This window comes from Maylandia zebra, linkage group LG1, assembly GCF_041146795.1.
Source record: "Maylandia zebra isolate NMK-2024a linkage group LG1, Mzebra_GT3a, whole genome shotgun sequence".
NCBI classification, from domain to species: domain Eukaryota; kingdom Metazoa; phylum Chordata; class Actinopteri; order Cichliformes; family Cichlidae; genus Maylandia; species Maylandia zebra.
Genome location: NC_135167.1, coordinates 36,854,954 through 36,874,226, shown reverse-complemented (window position 1 = coordinate 36,874,226; position 19,273 = coordinate 36,854,954). Strand labels below are relative to the sequence as shown.

Sequence of the window (19,273 nt, the reverse complement as noted above, 5' to 3'; positions counted from 1 at the left end):
TCCTTTGGTTGTTTGGGCCACACTGAACTACTTCCACTCAAGTTAAGACTTTCTCTTACATGTAAATGTCTTTTTTTGATGCAGTGAGCTCTACAAAAACAGCGACGTTCATTTTTCTTGCTTCTCATGTTAACTTCAGAGCAGTTTGATCATCTCTGCATGTAAAACAAACCCAAACTATCTGCTCAGTTCAGTATTACTACAGTGAAAGTGATCATTGTAATTTGGCTGTTCAAAGATTCGGTGGAGAACACTGATGGGAGTCTCTTCTGCAGGTTAAATAACTTCCTGTGCGCTCTTCTTAAACACTGAAAAAAGCAGGAAGTATATATTTTAGATTAACTGTGGTACATGATGACCGTCTGTTGAATTTTTCTGCACCTGGACATGCGCTATAGATGACGATCACACTGGTCCTACCTGCCCAGTGTGCCTCCAGCTTGGGTGTAGTATTTGTTGTAGTCCAGTCGCAGCAACAGCTGAGCCAGATCAGAGTTTATCTGATGGTTCCTAACACTCGACAGAATTTTGAACAGGAGGGATGACTGGCGTCTGAAGCCCTGAAATTTGACAGAGTTGGCATTACAAAAATCTCTTTACAGTTTCAGACAGAGGGAAAAAAGGTGTGTATTCGCTACCTTGACTAGCAGATCGAGCTGAGCGGTTCCCCTGTCGTCCAGTGAAACCACAGTCTGACTGACCAGAGAGCAGAAGTTATGGCACAGCTCGAGGATCTCGTTGAGGCAGTGAAACACCTGAAAGTGAGAGTAGGTGAGCAGAGCGGCCTCAGGTAAGGAGGGTGAAATGTAGCAGCTGAGCATCATTTCTGTTTGGCGTCTCATACCGGCTTTAGGAGGATGAAGGACTGGGCCAGCAGGTTACTGAGGAAATGATCGTGGGCCAGTCGGATGCTCTCAAAGTCTCTGGTGGAGTTGATCTGCTGAAGCAGCTGAGAGAACTGAGACTCCAGCACATCCACCTGCAGTTTAAATAATTCAAACAGCACGTGATTCTTTTTTCCTTGAATTATTATTCCTATGATGGTTTTTAACATCAGCTTGAGTTGGAATGGAGACTGATTGCATCAGACTTGGAAATGTCATTTAATTTAGCCACAAGTCAATTTTTAAGTAGGATATGGGAGAACTGGTTAAATCTCTCAGACCCTGAGCTGGAAAGTCTTTGATGGCACCTAAAACCTTTTGCAAAAGTCATTAAATGATAATCTTGTGCGCTGGTAGTTTAAAATTCTTGGCTGCATTGTTACCTGCAAATAATACTGCAAGTTGTCGATCAAGAAGGCCATGTGGTTGCGTAGCCTCCACTTCACAGCGTCTGTCTGGCTGGACTTCAGGTGTTTCCTCTGCATCTGCAGAGCCCAGCAGTGCTGCAGCTGTGACTGCACCCGCCTCACGCTCAGCAGGTACCTGAACACAACATTGTACCTGACCACACACACGAGGAGAGGACGGTGACTGGATGCACTGGGACTAAACACATCAAAGCTGCAGTAAGGGGTGAAAACACGCACTTCTCCAGCACAGCAGGAGTGAAGAGGATGTGCAGCGGCCACTGGACCTTGTAGGTGAGACCGAGGGCTGCCCAGCCTGTGGGAGGAACCTCGCGAGGGGAAGTGTCTTGTGGAGGAGTGGCTCCTTCTCTGGGGAGTGACGCATCTGAGAAAGCAGGCACAGTAACTAACCATCAGCTCGAGATAACAGGTGTAAGTACACCAGGTGAATACTGTCTGTAAGAGTGTGTGTGGGGGAGGGTTTAAAACCTGAAGTCTGCAGTTTATGGTGTGGCGAAACACACATCTGATATGTAGCGTTTGATTTAAGTGCTTCATAAATAAATAAATACTTGTTTGTATGTAGATTAGTCCTGTTAACAGTCTCTTAACACTGACTCTGATATTTAAAATAAAATAAATGACTAATTGTTCCTTTTACATGCTTTTATACTGGAATGACTAACAGCTCTCTCTCAGCCTATATGAACTTACATTTAGGGATGACTGTGATTAATGATAAATATGACATGTTGACGGTTTGAATGTAGGTATCTAAAAGGAACCTCTCCTATTTTAATCAAAGTTCTCCAAACCTCGTCTTCACACTGGCCTCAATCACAACATAAGAATGTTGTATCTGAAATGCATCTGCAGGGCAGGATGCTGGTTTTCCCTTTGTGGGAATGTTTTAGCCCCAACAGCTGGGATATCGAACCTTCAGTGAAGCGAGAACTTTGTACTTCTGTGTTTCATTCACTCTGTGATCCACGTTTCTGTTTATTCTGCTATGACTTCAAAAATAGGCCAAAATATACACGTTGTCCTGTACACCATAAGGGTATCTGACATCTGATCAGTAAACACAGTAGCTGTGTCACAGTATAAATTCTTTGTATTAACTGTAATAAAACACTGGACAGATGATGCAGCTGTAGACATACAGCTTTAACCTGATGACAAAGCATGAAGGCTTCATTTGGAAAAAACAGTTTCGGCCAGCAGAGGGCGCCACCCGCCACAGGCCGAGTTTTACGACATCAGGAGTGGGGCTCCTAAACAAAGGTTGCACTGTGACCCAGTGAGCCCACCTTTGCCGTCTTTGCCCTGGTAGTCCACGGTGAGGTGCAGCAGAGGCAGGAGGTTGTCATCGTCCAGCAGCACCTTATGAGCTGCCTGCTGGAAGGCTACGTTTACATCTGTGCAAAAGAAATTACATGATATGACGCTGCAAGAGCTTTGACCTTGAGTGTGCTTTTACCTTAATGCTGCTTTATGAGCAGAGACACAGAACCTGCACACATTTCAAGTCACGTGTCTGTTTCTTGCAAATGTTTTGTTTTATCATTAAGATTTTTCTTCTTTTTTTTTTGGCATGCAGCACGGCACGAAAGACGTGAACACATCATGACAAACAGCTGCATACTGTGTTTAACTGTGTAACTTACCTGTGAACAAATAAGCAGAGAGGGGAAGCTGTTTGAGAATATTTACCGTGCTCGGTGACAGCCGTCGGAGGAGTCTTCAGCATGTGCTGCGCCAGGTCAATAAAAACCTGGTAGAGCTCTCCGCGACCCAGGAGGTAGAAGTCCTTAATGATCTGGGAACAAAGAAAACACAAACATCAGCACGGTTCATTTCACGCTGATTTATGATGCAGAACCAAGGGCGATGAGGACAAACCTTCAGCTGCTCAAGCAGATCTGCCTCTTCCACCATTAGAGTCCAGAGGTGCTGCAAATCAGTAAGACAGCATGAGGGCTTTGTAAAAGCAGCTCGCTAGTTTTCCTTCTTTAATGCTAAAAATGATGCTGTCCCTGATGAGCTCACCTCTGCCACTGTGCTCCTTATGCGATCGATCAAATTCTCAAAATCCACCAGGCTGAAAAGCGTCTGCTGTTTGAGTCGATGCAGCTCAGCAGCAAACATGTCTTCCTGGTGTTTCAGTATAGAGCCTGAAAATACAAAGGAAACATGTTGGGTTGTTCCACACAAAAAGAAGAGGTCACACTCCAATAGGTTACAACAGAAGCTCCCAGTACCAGCTGTGGATGGGCTGTGGTTGTGGTTTTCAAACATCTGGACAGATTCTCCCACAAAGAGGATTTTCTCGGCCACTCGGATGGGGATGTAAGAAGGCAGCATCTCTGTGCGCAGGGAGAACTGCTGCAGAGATGGAGCCAGCATGTTCTCCTCCTCGATGAGCCTCTGCACAACAGCGCACACCGACATTAAAAGACACTCGCAGTTCAGCGCTGGATGCACGTCCGTGCGTGCCACTCACCAGGTCCTGTAATTCTCGGAGCTGCTTCCCGCTCAAGCCTCCGAGTCCCAGGTCTTCTTCTTCCTCCTCTTGGTTGGCAGCAGCTCCTCCAGCACTGGGACCCTGCTTCACAAAAAACTCCTCGCTTTGGTCCAGCAGCAGCCCGTGCAGCATCCAAGCTGCCAGCTGCTTGTACATCACACCGTGGCACACGGCCAAAATCCTGCACATTCAAAAAAACAAAAGGATAGCTGATATCAGTGTTCAATGATAAGAAAGTATAAACATCCTACTGATTCTATGGCACGTGCTGTCATGCAAGACAATGCACATTTATGCACATCCACAAAACGTTATTTTAGAAACAGCAGCAATGGACAACTACACCACGTCCAGTTCTATCCTCACACTGTGTGTTAGTGTTCATCTCTGTGTGTCTTTGGTCTCCCTGAGCCTGCTTCTGCTGCAGGTTTCTTCCTGTTAAAAGGGAGTTTTTCTTTTCCACTGTCGCCAAAGTGCTTGCTCATAGGGGGTCATATGATTGTCAGAGTTTCTCTACCTTACAGTATAAAGCACCTGAGGCGTTGGTGCTATATAAATACAACTAAATTTGACTGAGAAAGAGAAGAATGTGCAGACAGCAGCCACGCCTTAAAGTGTAACATGTTTAGTGTACGTGAGGACATGATTCACAGAATCCTGCTAAACAAACCTGAAGCTGGTGATTGAGACCATAAAGTAACCAGTGAAGTGTTTATGAAGCTGATCCAAAGCACTTCTGCTTCAGCTTTCAGGAACTTGAATCTGTCTTTAACATCAGCTCTACTGTTGCACACATGAACCTTCAAAACGAACGATTATTAGAGGAAGTACTGAACTCACTGTAGAAAACCCTTCAAAGCGTGGCACCATAATACAATCAACACCACAATGACAACTAGGCATTAAAAACAGTCCACAGGTTAATGAAGTTCACGTGCTTTGTCCTTTGTAGTTTGGAGCGGTGACAAACTCTCACATGAATAAGCAATCAAAGCACGGGTCGAGGTCACGAGGAATGAGCATCAATGAATTTGAATAGCTCGCTGGGATAAATGAGTTTGTTTAGCTCATGAAGGAAACACCGACACAGGGTTACACACAGTCTCTGTGGCAGGATAACGTATGTATTTTTACACCAACGCTAAAACTGTGATAAACATAGACTTACTTTTCCAAGGCCATGCGTACCGGAGGTAGCCCCCCACAGCTGTGCTTGTACACCGTCTCCAGGATCTGGCAGCCGTGGATCTAATTCAGCAGACACAAGAGGTATTTACAACACGCCAGGCCCTCCTGATGCATTACAGAGCATCTCACTGTACGGTGACCAAGCGCTCATCTGAAGGTCCATTTTCATGACGATAACAACACATTTATCTATTCTATTATGGTCCATATACCATAGGAAACATGCTGGTATGCTACATTACTAAACAGAGAGAGAAGAGTATTCATTTCTTGGACTTTCAGTGAACAGATGCTGGAGAAGTGCTGCTGTCTCTCCTTTATTCAGTAATGATGTGTCTCTGCTTTACCTTCTGTGACTTTATCGTCTCGACCACCACCATCACAGATGGAAACAGCAACTGGAACTAAACAAACACAAACCAAGTCAGCATTAGATTTTAGTTAAGAAGAAAATCTTCATGTGTTTTTTAGTCTTTACCTGATCAAGCTTGTAGTTAACATGGGATATCGTCAGATGTGGATCTCCGAGGAACTGAAACAAACAAGAGAGTGAAATGAGCCTCGTCTCACACGCGGTGCTGTTCTTGGCTCTTTCCTGACTTTACCTCTTGTTCGAGGTCCAGCAGGGCCTGCCTGTAGGGCTGCAGCATGGAGTCCAGCCCCGTGCAGAAAGCCCGCAGGTAAATCCCATGAAGCCCGGTCTGGCTGGGCTGGCTGCTGTGATGCTCCTGCACAGCAGGGACGTATTACTGAACAATGAGACTGTGTCTAAGACGCAGTCAAAAAGAAAAAAAATCATCACGTATAAATGTTTTAGGACTCACTTGTGGATGAACATGTCCCGTGTGTTGTTCTATAAACTCTGTAAAGCGTATATAATCTGAGCCCAGTTTACAGAGTCTGTTGAGGACACTGGTCTCACTGGGGTGAAGGAAGGGCAGGTCCTGGGACACCTGAAGGTGACGTAAAAACAAGTTATGTGTGCCTAAGAAATGCATAAAAGTTAGAATGATGGATTACACCAACGCGCCTCCTTTCCTCTGATTTCAGTCACTATTAATACTGTAAAATGCAACAGTTTCATCCAGACGAGGCTAAATCAGTAAATCGCTTCTCCTTTGTCCTTTAAATGACTAAATAAAGTTGAATCAGAATCAGAGAAACTTTATTTATTGCAGGGCGTTGTCATAGTAACCTACAACAAAGCAATCTTAAAAATAAAGTGCTGATAAAGAGATAAATATATAACCATTTAACATAAAATATAACACTGATACTTCATTTTATGTATGTCTCTTGCTAGTTCTGACGTGATGCATTTTCATGGTGTGTTTTACTGTTACCGTCATTCCTGCTGTTCTGAGCTCGTAGTTCCCATGGGTTGCCTGTACATACATTATACAGTCTCTGACCATATTTCAGATAAGTGTGCACTACCCCAACATTACACATGAACAATGACAAATAAACAAAATCAATGTACTTCTTTTTAGCAGAACTGAGCCATGACATCATTACTTGCACTATTTTAACCATTTCACATGTCTGCAGTGAAAACGTTCAGTTGTTGTGACTCAGCACACTGTATGTGCACAGGTCTTACATGTGCAGTGAAGATGACATCATGACATAATCTGCAACTGGTGCGTCGTTCCCGTTTCCTGAAGTGGCTGAAAGTGTTCACTACAGAGTTGCTAGTATTCGATTATTTACTGGATGCTGTGTTTTTGTAATGAGGGCAGCAGAATGCTGCACAGCCTGGCACCGTCACATCAGACCTGTGTGCAGCTTGCATGATGTTTGCATGCATTCCCAATACAGTCAGGCACACATGCAGCCTGGCTGAACACTGTGACTGGGAGCAGTTGCCTCCCTGTGTTACCCCTAATGATTATCTTTGAAACTTGTCTAATAAATTAATTATACACTGAATATTTCAGCCACAACTCACTACCTGGGTTTTTCTTATCAGAGACCCCAGGTACTCTGATAATATGTATGTATATGAATATGAATCTCCAAAAGCTGTTCATCTGGACGTTTTCAGTGGGAGAAACGTTTCGTCACCATCCAGGTGACGTCTTCAGTCTCAGCTGACTGCAGGTTTCAATCTTATAAACAGTACATTTGCATAATGACTGAAACCAGCCCACTGAAGGAACAATGGGTTGGGAGGTCAGTTCCTTCATCATGACTATGCAAATTCTCATGACCATTGATCAACAACCACTGATCAATAACCATGAGTACCACTCAGAGAGAGTTGGGGAATGGCTGCAATCACAGCATTGTAAGATGGCGAAATGCGGTTATCCTAATTGGGCTTTTATCAAGTCAGCAAAGATGCAGAGAAGAGAAGATCAGACACCAGCGAGGGAGGATAAGAAAGACAGACACAACAACATCCCCTATGTAGCCGGTGCATCAGAGAAACTCAGGAGAGTTTTCTCCAAGTACGACATCCCAGATTACTTCAGACCCAGCAACACGCTCAGACCCAAACTGGTTCACCCGAAAGACAAAACTCCTAAACATAAATTTAATAATGTAGTGTATGATGCCAGACCTCTACATTGGAGAGACCAAACAGCCACTTCATAAGCGCATGGCACAACATAGAAGAGCCACCTCCACGGGACAAGACTCAGCTGTTCATCTGCATCTGAAGGTCAAAGGTCACTCTTTCGAGGCCGCCAATGTTCATATTTTGGACAGAGAGGATAGATGGTTTGAAAGGAGTGAAAGAAGCCATTTATGTCCACTGTGAGCGACCATCTTTGAGCAAAGGCGGGGTTTACGACACCAACTGTCTGCCATCTATAATCCAGTTTTGAGATCTTTCCCAGACACCTTAACGCCCACTCACATCCTGGGCCATCTGACCTCAGGAAATCACATGATAGGGTGGGGCCAGGTTTCACAATGAGCTCACCCGAAACCCTGGCTGATTGTGACCTTGGCTCGTGTGATTAGGTAGAGGATCACCAGGGGGTCCTTTGTCCCTCTCGGAGGAAACTCCCACAGGGCTTTAATCTGGGACTCTCCACCATTTGACCTTAGAACTGAAGAAGCTTTTCTGATGAGAGGTGAAACGTCTTCAAGCAACTGCTTGGCTCTGCTTCGTGAGCCACCATTATCTTTATTGCCGCTCGTCCATTTCAACATAAAACACACCCACTTTCGTGACAGCAAACACTCCCCGTTGCCACTACGGTGGACCACAAGGGACAGTAAGCACGGAGTGCAAACATTATCAGCAATACAACATCTCCCTTTTTTTTTAGATGCCCACCAGTGACACAGCTGGTATACATTTCAAAATAGAACATCCCGAACCTGAGGATAAGGAACAGTTTTTCAACATTGCCATGTGTAAAATTACTGCGGCCTAAACTAACAACAACAATGCGATGTGGGATATGCACTCATTAGTACATGGACATTTGACATGTTTCCTTTTTGTTTTTTGTTAGGGCAGCGATCCGCCTACACCCTTTACATCACAGGTCAAGAATAACCCTCGGTTTGACCACTCGTCCTGATCTGGTGGTCAGTGCAGGGCTAGTGTCCATGGTTGGTGTTGTAGTGTCTCTAGATAGTGACAGGGGCTCTGCTTGTTGTTGAGCCGCACTATCTGGCTGGGTTACCAGATCGGATGTTGGTGCTGAAGGTGCCGGTGACGCCTTGGCGCCTCTCAGGTGCCGTCGGTTACGCCGTATAGTCTGTCCCTCGCCAGTGCGGATCACGAAAGAGCGGGCAGTCTCTGCAGGTCGGATGATGACAGCCGGTTTCCAGGCTCCGGACTCGTGCTGAAAGCGAATGTGGTCCCCCTGCTGCAGCCTCGGTAGTGGTGTGGCGCTGCGATTGTAGTAACGCCTCTGATGCTCTTGTCTTTCCATCCGTGTTTTTTGCACAACCGTCGGGCTTATGATGCGAGGTACCAGGTGGCATCCGGTAACAGGAAGCACTGAGCGTAGACGTCGACTCATGAGGAGCTGCGCGGGTGACCTGAAGCTGTCGACTGGCGTGTTCCTTTGCTCCAATAGGGACAGGTAGGGATCTACTCCCTGAGCATGAGCTTTATCCAGAACTGATTTGGCCGTCTTGACTGTTCTTTCGGCAAGGCCGTTGCTTTGCGGGTACAAAGGACTTGAGGTCGTGTGGACAAAGTCCCATGTGACTGCAAAATCCTTGAACTCTCGAGAGCTGTATTGTGGGCCGTTATCTGAGATAAGCGTCTCTGGTATACCATGTCTGGCGAATATGGCCTTGAGCTTTTTGATGACGGACCCTGCAGTGGTAGAGAATAGCCTTTCGACCTCAAAGTAGCGGCTGTAGTAGTCCACAAGTAGTCCCGTCCACGCCATGTGAAGAGATCTGAGGCCACTGCCTGCCATGGCCTCTCAGGGATCTGGTGTGGGATGAGAGGTTCTTTGGGATTCGCCGCGCGCCTCTCCTGACATATGGAACAGTTTTCCACCGTGGCAGCTATGTCCTTGCCCATGCCTGGCCAGAAGAGGGCTCTTGCTCTCTGCTTACTCCTCTCAATCCCCATGTGCCCAGTGTGGATTCTCTCCAGCATGTTGTTTCTTAGGGCTGTTGGCACTATAATTTTGTCACCTTTGAAGATGATGCCATGGGAGTGTGAAATTTCATCTCTGAAAGTCCAGAAGTCCAAAAGGGTTTTGGGGCATTTTTTCTGTCCTCAGGCCAGCCATCCTGCACAGTTTGCTTCAGCAGGGTGAGCTGCGGGTCGCATCCTGTTGCAGCCTGTATCTCTGAGAGTTTTTTGTCACTTACTGGGAGGCTGTTTATCACCGAGTGGATCTGGTCCTCCATGCCTTCACTCAGCGTGCTGTCTTGGTCGGGCAATGGTTTCCTGGACAGTGTGTCGGCCACAGGTATGTCTTTTCCGGGCCGGTGCACGATCTCTATGTCGTATCTCTGCAGCTGTAACAGCATGCGCTGCAGACGAGCAGGGGCTACAGAGATTGGTTTCTTCAGTATGTGCTCCAACGGCTTGTGGTCCGACTCTACGATGACTCTCCTGCCGTATATATACGTGTGGAAATGCTTGCATCCAAACAGCACTGCAAAGAGCTCTTTTTCGATCTGTGCATAGTTGACTTCTGTTAGGGTCAGTGTCTTTGAAGCATATGCTATTGGATGTCCGTCCTGCATTAACACAGCTCCCAAACCATACTTTGATGCATCTACCTGTAGCCGTAGCTCCTTGGTCGTGTCGTAGTATGCCAGTATGGGGCCTGGTTCTCTGGTTATGAGATCTTTCATTTGCTGGAAGACTCTGTCGTGGGTCTGATCCCAGATGAACTCTGAGTCTTGTTTGAGCAGCTGACGCAGCGGTGCGTTCACCTCTGATAGTCGTGGTGCGAATCTGGACAGGTAGTTCGCCATTCCAAGGATTGTCTCAAGCTCATTCTTATTCTCAGGAGGTGGCATGTCCTTTATGGCCTGCAGTTTCTTTGGGTCTGGCTGGATGCCCTCCCGGGTGAGTTTGTGTCCAAAGTAGCTCACTTCTGTGGCGCCTATGACACATTTCTCTGGATTGAGACGTACTCCTCGCTCCCGTGTGCGCTCAAGCATGGCACGGAGGTTCTCGTCGTGTTCCTCCTTTGTCCTGCCAAACACGAGGATGTCATCCACGATGGCTGCCACTCCATTGAGCCCTTCATACGTCTCATCGATTTTCCTTTGGAAAATGTCCTGTGCTGATATTATCCCAAAAGGAAGGCGCAGAAAACGGTACCTGCCAAAGGTCGTGTTGAAGGTGGTGAGGAGCGATGACTTGGTGGTTAGTTGGATGGCCCAATAGCCTGAGCGAGCATCCATGACACTGAAGTACTGTGCTCCTGCCAGCTTTGGTGTGATGTCATCCAATGTTGGAAGCGGGTAATGAGGTCTTTTGATGGCTTTGTTTAATTCGCGAGGATCGAGGCATACTCTGAGCTTCCCAGTACGCTTCTCTGCGACCACCAGTCCGTTTACCCATTCTGTGGGTTCTTTTACTTTGATGATTATGCCGTTTTTCTCCATGTCATCCAACTCCCGTTTCAGTCGTTCCCGCAGTGTGAAAGGGATCCTCCGGGGGGGGGCACACAACGGGCATGGCGTCTGGGTCAATGTGTAAGTCGCATTCTCCTGGGAATTTCCCTATGCCCTCGAACACATCGGCAAACTCCTCCATGACATTTGTGATCTGTACTGACATGACCAGCTTGACTAGGTTTAGATCCAGGCATGCTCTCAACCCTAGGATGGGGGGTGCTGCAGTGTCTACTATGTCAAATGTCAGCATCTTGTGAATGCCTTTCCACCTGCACTTCAACTGGCATGTGCCCTTGATGTTGAGTTTTTCTCCTCCATAGCCAGATAGTGTGCGTGTGGGCGGTGCCAAGCTAACCTGCTTAAAACACTTCTTAAACAATCGGGCAGGGATGACGTTAGCAGTGGCTCCTGTGTCAAGCTTAAAACTCACGGTGTGATGCAGTGAGCCTACTTCTACGTCGGCGTAAGCCTGTTCATCGGCCTCCCCTTCGTTGCACTTTGTTATGGAATCTATGAATAGCTCCGCTTCATCGCTTGGAGTGTCAGGGTTAATAGAGTACACTGGGTTGGGTTGGTGTGGTGCTTGTGAACGGCATGCTTTGGCAAAGTGGTTCATTTTATTGCACTTTTTGCACCTCTTCCCTTTTGCAGGACACTCCTCCTTCTGGCTGTGTGCTCGTGCACATCTTCCACACACTTTTCCCATCTTATTATAATGAGGTGCCCTCCTATCTTTTGTTTGTGTCCAAAGTTTGTGTCCAAAGTATCCCACTTCTGACACCATGTAATATTCTGTCTCAAACTTATGAATAACGTGTTCATAATCTGCTTCGTGAGCCACCATTATCTTTATTGCCGCTCGTCCATTTCAACATAAAACACACCCACTTTCGTGACAGCAAACACTCCCCGTTGCCACTACGGTGGACCACAAGGGACAGTAAGCACGGAGTGCAAACATTATCAGCAATACAACAGTCCAGACGCTTTTCTTTCCAAGCTCTTTAGACTACGATGACCTGGATGACTGAGGACCTTCACAGACATTCAGCAGGTCCTCTTGAATATGTTTACATGCCAAAATGCATCGATTTGCAGTAATGTGATTGGCTGATACTCGCGTAAACGAACAGGGGTACCTAATAAAGAGGCAGGTGAGTGACGTTTCATCTTGCAGTATTTAAACCTGCCAATTGTCTCGTTCAGTAACTATCCTAGCAAAAATGTATATCCTTAATATAGTGCTACCAAAGCTAATAATTTAGCTCATGCATAATTAAATTGTAATACATTGCCAAGCTTTGACTTGTAACCACATGCATATTAGCTAACATCTGGGCGAAGTTATCGTATCGGAGAACTGCAGTGTTTCCGTGTTACCTGTAAACCGGTTCGTTTGTTCCATGTAAAAATCGTCCCCGGGTATCCGCTCAGCGCCAGTAAGAGCTCGTGAATCATGTCAATTAAACTTAAAGTGTCTGAAATTGAAATGTAGCGGAGAGATTCCCATTCAGCCACCAAAACAAACCGCCGCCGGAGCCGTCGCAGATTTGTTACGTGAGCGCGAAAAGCATCACGGGAAGAGTGCTGCCGGAGCAGGAGACAGTACTCCTCGGTAGTGGAGTAGTCAGGCTTGCGATGTTATTTGTTTTTAAAATCGACAAGAGCTTTTAGCAACTCCAAGCGTGCTTTGTTTGGATTTCAATGAGCTCTGTGATATACACAAGCCAGCTCATGGGAATTGTAGTTTTTTTTCCTGTGCACTAAGATATCGTCGCGAGTCTGGCGTCATCATTCGGCCATGTAACTAGCTGAAACGCATCGCAACGGAGAGCGTTTGGTATGTCGTAGTTACTGTATAAAATACAAACTTTATATTTCCTGTGCAAGCAACGGCAACCCCGTTACTCTCGTTTATGTCTGTGTTTTTGCTGTTAGCGTGTCTTCTGCTGTAGCTAATGTTATTCCACTAGCCGTATGTCCTAACGTTAGTTCGTGGAGTCGGTTTGTTGGGTCCACTCTGGTATATTTACTAGTTGACACAACAAACGTTAGGCTGCTCTCAGGCAAGTCAGCAGGAAAACACCAGCGGTTTAAAACTAGTAGGGCCACCGCCATTTTACGTCATCTTGTTGAGTTTAAGTGGCGTGATTCACGCTAGCACTGCTAACCGCTAACAAATAAATAAGCTGCTGCTAGTTTTCTGTTGTTCTTCTAACCGTAAAACCGTGTCTGAATGCAGGGATGGCGGGGGAGAGTGGCGGAGAGGACGTGGTTGCAGAGTACCTGGGCCAGAATCCGCAGCTGGCCCAATGGGTGGAAACATTCAGAAGCTACTGTGAAAGCAACAAGCAGTGGGTCGCTCGGAGAGAGTTCATCCTTAGGAACATGGAGGCTTTCCCGACAGTGAAGCCAGGAGTCTCCAGCAGCAGCCTGGACAGGCTGCTCTCTTTGTCCATGGTCTGGGCTAATCACGTTTTCCTGGGCTGCAGGTAGGACACGCTGATGAAGCAGAATGACAAAGCTGTGGATGCTCTCCGCTAAAACAAGAGTTCATTGTTACCTTTTAAATCCCTCAGCTATCCACAGGCTGTAATGGACAAGATCAAAGAGATGGGAGAAGGGATAAAAGTCCAAGATCCTCCTGTTCACAAAACAACAAAAGATGAATTCACTGCCAGAGGAAAGAGGAGCGCATCAGCTGGTAAGCAGTGCACATGTTTAACATTTCATCTTCACAGGTTAACTACATGTTATTTAATGGGGTCCAGGTTTTTCTGCTGCTGCTTGGTAACGACAGAAAATCATAATTAATTGATTTCGGCTACTCATTAATGCAAGACACAATCATGCATTTGTTGCACTTAGAAGGCAGCTGTTAATGATCCTCCTCAAAGGTTGCCTTTTGTAACCTTGGCATAATAGTTACTTCCTGTTGACCACAGGCTCCATCCATCCTCAGGGATCGAGCTGAGTTTTAGCCAAATTTGACCCCTGTAGAGAAATGGGGACACTCGATGACAAAACAAATGAATGCAGAAGAATATTTCTTTTATGCAGATTACCTAATCATTAGGAGCCCAAATAATAATTGAAATATAATGCAAATAATTGCAAAGCTGAGTGTTTGGCCTGCAGTCTCATACTTCTACCTTCTGTGGAATATTCAGGGTGATACATACATAGAAAACCAATGGTGACAGGTGACATTAACACACCTGTACAGATGATGTCATCAAAAACAGCCGTAAAGATAATATTCTACAGCCATGTTGATTTGGCTGTAGTTGTGTATATTATTTAAAAGCCCCGTTAACAATGCTTAAATGCTTATCGTGCATTGTGATTGCATTGGATTCAAATACTATTAGTGACTTCACGCTCTGAATTTCCACTGGAACATCGCCGCAGGTCAGATTCCCAACTCAGAAAGTCGGAGCAGCCGACCAAGCCTGACTCAACAACCCATGATGGCGGCTGTGAATGCAAACAGCAGTAAATCTGTAATACTTTAAATCTGGATTGTGTCTGTTGTGTGTTTGTGACTAAGCCGCAGACAGAGCAGGGAGCAGCATCTACCACAAACGGGCTGCAGGGTGTTTAAGTGCAAAAAACAAACACTGCATGCTAAGAAGCAAAAGAGATCCTGTCACACGTGTGACCACGGACATATATGAACACAGAGTAACATTTACATTAGTTTCATTCCCCATGATAACAGCTTAAGGTTACCTTGGACGGCCTTTACAAGTGATGTGACTTCAATCCAAGAATAGATTTGACAGTTTTCTGTAGCTCGTTACAACAAATCCATTCACTGCTGTTCTCTGTTGCTGTGAGGTTTCAGTGTGTTTTCTCCACACCCACACCTGAGGCTCCGTTTCCTCATTAAATGCAGATCCCTGTGCAGTGAACGTTTTCCTGCCTGCTGTGTCGTCTTTTGCAGAGCTTGAGGATGACACCTGCGTGAAAAGAGCCAAGGCTGGGCCTAATGAGCTCGACAGCAGACCTACACTCAGGACGGCGGCGCGGCCTGCGAGTCAGAAGCTGGGACCACCTCCACAGGCTCCAGCTGAGCACCAGCCCTTCTTCAACCGCCTGTACAAGGCTGTGGCGTGGAAGCTGGTGTCGGCTGGGGGCTTTGGGCCCAACTTGGACCATTTTGAAATCCTTCGCAGCTGCGTGGAGTCGTGCAAGCAAACCCTGACGTGCGTGTTTGTGCCGCTTAAGGACATCACGGGCCTCCCCGCAGGACGCACACAGAAGGAAGGCCACGTGTGTGAAATTCGCTGTCAGACTGTTTTCATGGGCACAGGATATGGGCGCGACGAGGCCGCTGCCAGAGCCATGGCTTCCAAAGAAGCCCTTAAAGTATTTCAGGGGCGGAAAGTCACTGTAAAGATCTGTCGGCGGAGGTACAAAGGAAAAGACGTGGATGATCTGATGCTGTTGGATGAACAGCCCCGCAGTCAGGGCTTTCCTCCTGCTCTCAGCTACCCTTTTCAGGACGAGCAGCTGGAAGACGGTTCATCGTAGAAGCTTTGACTGGGCGGAGCTACTGAAGGTGTTCGCGCCTGTGTCGGGACCAGACTGTTATGCAGCTGACCATCGTAGCTAATCCCAGAGAATATTAGGTAACTTGGAGCATTAACTGTCATGGTGCATTTCACACAATACCTTCATTTCTAAATAATCTTACCTGGTACCTGATATTTTCAGCCATTATCTGAGTTGTAAAGACAGCAAACAGCGAACCAAAGTGTGGAGTGGGCGCCTGTGGCACTGGTTAAAAGCAGCCACCAATGAGCAAAACTGCAATATTACACCGTTTGACTGTTTAAGCAGTTTGGCCAGTAGCTCGTCCCCACTTCCTGTGTCACAGCTTTTTATTTGCTGATTTCATGACTGTAACACAGGAGTACATGAGGTGTTATTTGATTGGTAGGGATCGAGTTTTTTAGGTTCCAACTTACAAGCAAAGTGAGTCACACGGTCTCAACAATAACAGCTTCAATAACCTGTCAGGGTAACGATTCTCTTCTAAACATGATGTTCCTTACTGAGAATATTAAAAACATCAGACTGTGGCGCACCAGTCCACATTTAGTTTACTTTTTTCTTGTTTCAGTGATAAATGTCAGTCTTTTCCTTTAATTGTACTTGTGAAGGGTTGCAATGACATTGTTCTGTCGTGAGCTGCACTTAAAGAGGGGGACCTCTCATGCTCATTCCCATCTCTGTAACATAATTCACAATCATTCTTCCTTGTTTTCAGCCCCTCCCCCTGTCTGAAACCAGCTGATTCAGCTCCTTTCCCTCTCAGTCAGCTGTATTCTAATTGGCTGCCTGTCATGAACAGCAGTATGATCAGTGTGCTGTAAGCCACGCCTGCTCTCGCTGATGTCATACAGAGCCAAGAGGAGAAAAACTGGCAGCTTTTGGCTCACACCTGTTACTTGCACATTCCCTGGTTTTTCTAAACACTGGTTTTATTGTTAATATGAGCGTCGCCCACTGTAACAGTACATGTGATATCATATTAGGCTGCACCTTATTGAATTGATCACATTATTCTTAATTTTTTGATTAGCTTGGAGAAACAGTGCGTTGATTATGTCTTAGTTGAGATAAACTTCTGAAATCCTGGTTACAGTCATGGTTACTGGTTTGCAGTTCTTCATGGAACTGGCATCCCAGGCTTAAGTGATTTAAAAACATGTCCACACAGACTTAACTAAAGATTGTTTGTTTTATTATTATTCAGACAGAAACTGAGGGAGACTCTGCCAACTACAGTACCTGTTTGACTGTAAATGCTACTGCTTTTCTTTGATATTATTATTAATAAGTTGATGTTTAAAAAAGAGAAAGTTTGAAGTATTTGGTTGTTAATATGAAGAATGTGCGTTTGGACACGCGTGTGTGTTTCTGATGTGTTTGAGGGTAACGTGCTGCCGTAACGTGTTTGTTTCTTTCTTGCAGTCTCGGTTGAAATTGAACAGGGTTGCGTTAAATTGTGAGTATCTGTACTGTTCCATGTACGTTTACACCAGTGCTCCTGTTTCTATATAATTTTTAAATAAACCAAATTGAAACTAAGCTAAGTGTGTTTTGTGTGAGCGCCAGAGCTCGAGGGGCGATCGTTACGCTCTCTTAAACCTAATGATCTCATTTCACTTTGAGGATTTCTGAACAGAAATCTGGACTCCACGAGCGACTCGGGTCACGTATTTCCTCTCGATAACGTTAATTAGCTCAAGTTCATCCACAGCTGCACTTCCTGACTCAGTGGCTCATTAGAGATCGTAAAGCGATCGCGGCTGAGGAGCCGTCAGTGATTTGAGTAACATTCATGCTCCACCTCCTCCCACAGCTGAAATTAACTTATTGTTTATATAAGCAGGCTTCGGGCCTGTTCGACACAGCTGAGTGAACTGCATTCACATGACTGGGCTCTTATTTATTTTCCACTGGACACAGGCCACGATTCGCTCGGGTTTATGGTCGAAACAGGAAAATGATCAGTGGAAAATGGGCGCGTCACATTTGCATGGCCTATTCAAAAAGATCCTAAATATTTGTTTCTGTAGAAACATAAAAAACCAAACACAAAAATGCACATTACTGGATTCAAAGTGCATCAATGAATCTTCTGTACAACTTTAATTTGGTTCATTTTACAGTCGATCCCAGGATTCACCACTAGAGGGGAACAGTGTTTGAACTATTTCTGACTCCACGTGTGTCGTTCATGCATCAAAACACGTTTATATTACTGTCAGTTTAAGAATAGTGTCCAACAGGAAGGGTCATTAAACTTGTTAAAAATATTTAACCTCCTAAGACTCTTTCTTTTTAATTTCTCTTTGCTATTTGGGCTGATTGGGACCTGATGAATGTACAAACAAAGAATTACCAGATTTGTTTGTTTTTTTGTTTTTTTTAACATGATTTTTGTGTCTGAGAAAAATGAGATCCAAATATGAGGACATTTATTTTAAATTTCGATAGAACAGTGTCGGTATAACGTCCTCGTTAGTGGATATCAGGCCATTGTAGAGCACAATTTTGTATTGCGGTCTAAATAACCCAAAATGTGATGTCCACATATGTGGACGCCCGGTCCTAAAGCACGTCATCTTTAATTTCTAAAAGAAAATCTGGCTCGTTTTGCAGGTGGTGGCCACAGATCATCGCTCTCTCCTCACTGACTAATTCTTGTCTAGTTTTGCTTCTACAACCTGTTCATGTTTCACATGTATTCAAGCACCTCCAGCGTTACATGGAGGTTTGCTGTGTGTCGGGTCCCACTCTTGCCAGAGTGCGACGGAGAAAGGATCAGACAAAAAAGAGCCGGTGCAGCAGCGCTGGTATCTGCTCCTTTGAGTGAGGATAAATGTAAGAGCCATACAAGAGGACCTCCAGTGGACTTCTCTTGTGCATATTTCTGACCAAACTAAGACTCCATGAGCGTGGCACATACCAGTTCTGGCATTCTCTGGAAAATACCCACTGAGTTGCAATGCACTGAAAGTGTACAACCTGATACAACCTCAAATATATTTCTGTCAGCATACAAAAACATGGTGCAAGTGCTGCCAAACCAGGAAGTGAAGCTACCACCAGCCCAGTCGCAGTGCTGGCCACTCAGACACCACAAGCCCAAAACTCTGTTTTCCTTTTCTACAAACATTAACACGGGACAAACTGTTACTGAATATCTTAAAGGATAACTCCAAGTAACTATTTTCATTAAACCAAAACAAGCAAGTCAATGCGCGCAGCAAGCTATTTTCAGCTGCTCGTTTATTCACACAGGGTCACCACAGCAGGCAGCTCCGCATGTTTGCTTTGGCAGATTTTTCACGCCGGATGCTCCAACTCAGACTGTGCCCAAAGGGACGGCAACAACAGAGTACTCAAACTTAGCAGAACACGTCAGGGCTTAAAGGGGTACGCTGGCCGGAGTGAACTTCAGCATCGTTGACTTTGTACATCCTCTGTGGTTAAAAGCAGTGGAGAACAGTGAAATGAGCTCAGGATAAAGATCACTCTGTTTGCACTCTGTATATGTTTTTCCATCATTCTCAGTTGTGTATTTTTGGGACAACAGCAGCTCTGACACAAAGAAAGTATTTTACTCCCTGACAATGAGAACATACTGGTGGATACAGGAGAAAGAAAGCACACGTCCACAATGAGCA

At 45.5% G+C, this 19,273-nt stretch overlaps 2 protein-coding genes across 5 annotated transcripts; one reads left to right on the top strand and one right to left on the bottom strand.

The window, feature by feature from the left end:
* Positions 1-200: 200 nt before the first annotated feature.
* tubgcp4 (tubulin gamma complex component 4) lies at positions 201-12,639 on the bottom strand. The gene is made up of 18 exons (XM_004566366.5): positions 12,450-12,639; positions 5,828-5,956; positions 5,609-5,731; positions 5,482-5,535; positions 5,351-5,407; positions 4,984-5,063; positions 3,795-3,996; positions 3,553-3,718; positions 3,341-3,465; positions 3,194-3,244; positions 3,005-3,110; positions 2,602-2,709; positions 1,532-1,676; positions 1,268-1,445; positions 845-979; positions 639-755; positions 421-560; positions 201-308 (listed from the first exon to the last, which is right to left on the bottom strand). The coding sequence occupies exons 1-18, from the start codon at positions 12,525-12,527 to the stop codon at positions 302-304; spliced, it is 2,001 nt and encodes a 666-aa protein (XP_004566423.1). The 5' UTR covers positions 12,528-12,639; the 3' UTR covers positions 201-301.
* cdkn2aip (CDKN2A interacting protein) lies at positions 12,088-17,168 on the top strand. 4 transcript variants are annotated; one of them, XR_013099295.1, is made up of 5 exons: positions 12,630-12,909; positions 13,312-13,561; positions 13,649-13,773; positions 15,016-15,703; positions 17,052-17,168. XR_013099295.1 is itself a non-coding variant. In XM_076885670.1 (4 exons), exons 2-4 carry the CDS (start codon positions 13,314-13,316, stop codon positions 15,603-15,605), a joined length of 963 nt encoding a protein of 320 aa, XP_076741785.1. In that variant the 5' UTR covers positions 12,088-12,223; positions 13,312-13,313; the 3' UTR covers positions 15,606-17,168. The 4 variants fall into 4 exon arrangements, 3 of the variants coding, with proteins under 3 accessions (XP_076741785.1, XP_004566424.1, XP_076741788.1); XM_076885670.1 differs by lacking the exon at positions 12,630-12,909 and adding an exon at positions 12,088-12,223 and having other exon boundaries at positions 15,016-17,168; XM_004566367.5 differs by having other exon boundaries at positions 15,016-17,168.
* The last annotated feature ends 2,105 nt before the right edge of the window (positions 17,169-19,273 follow it).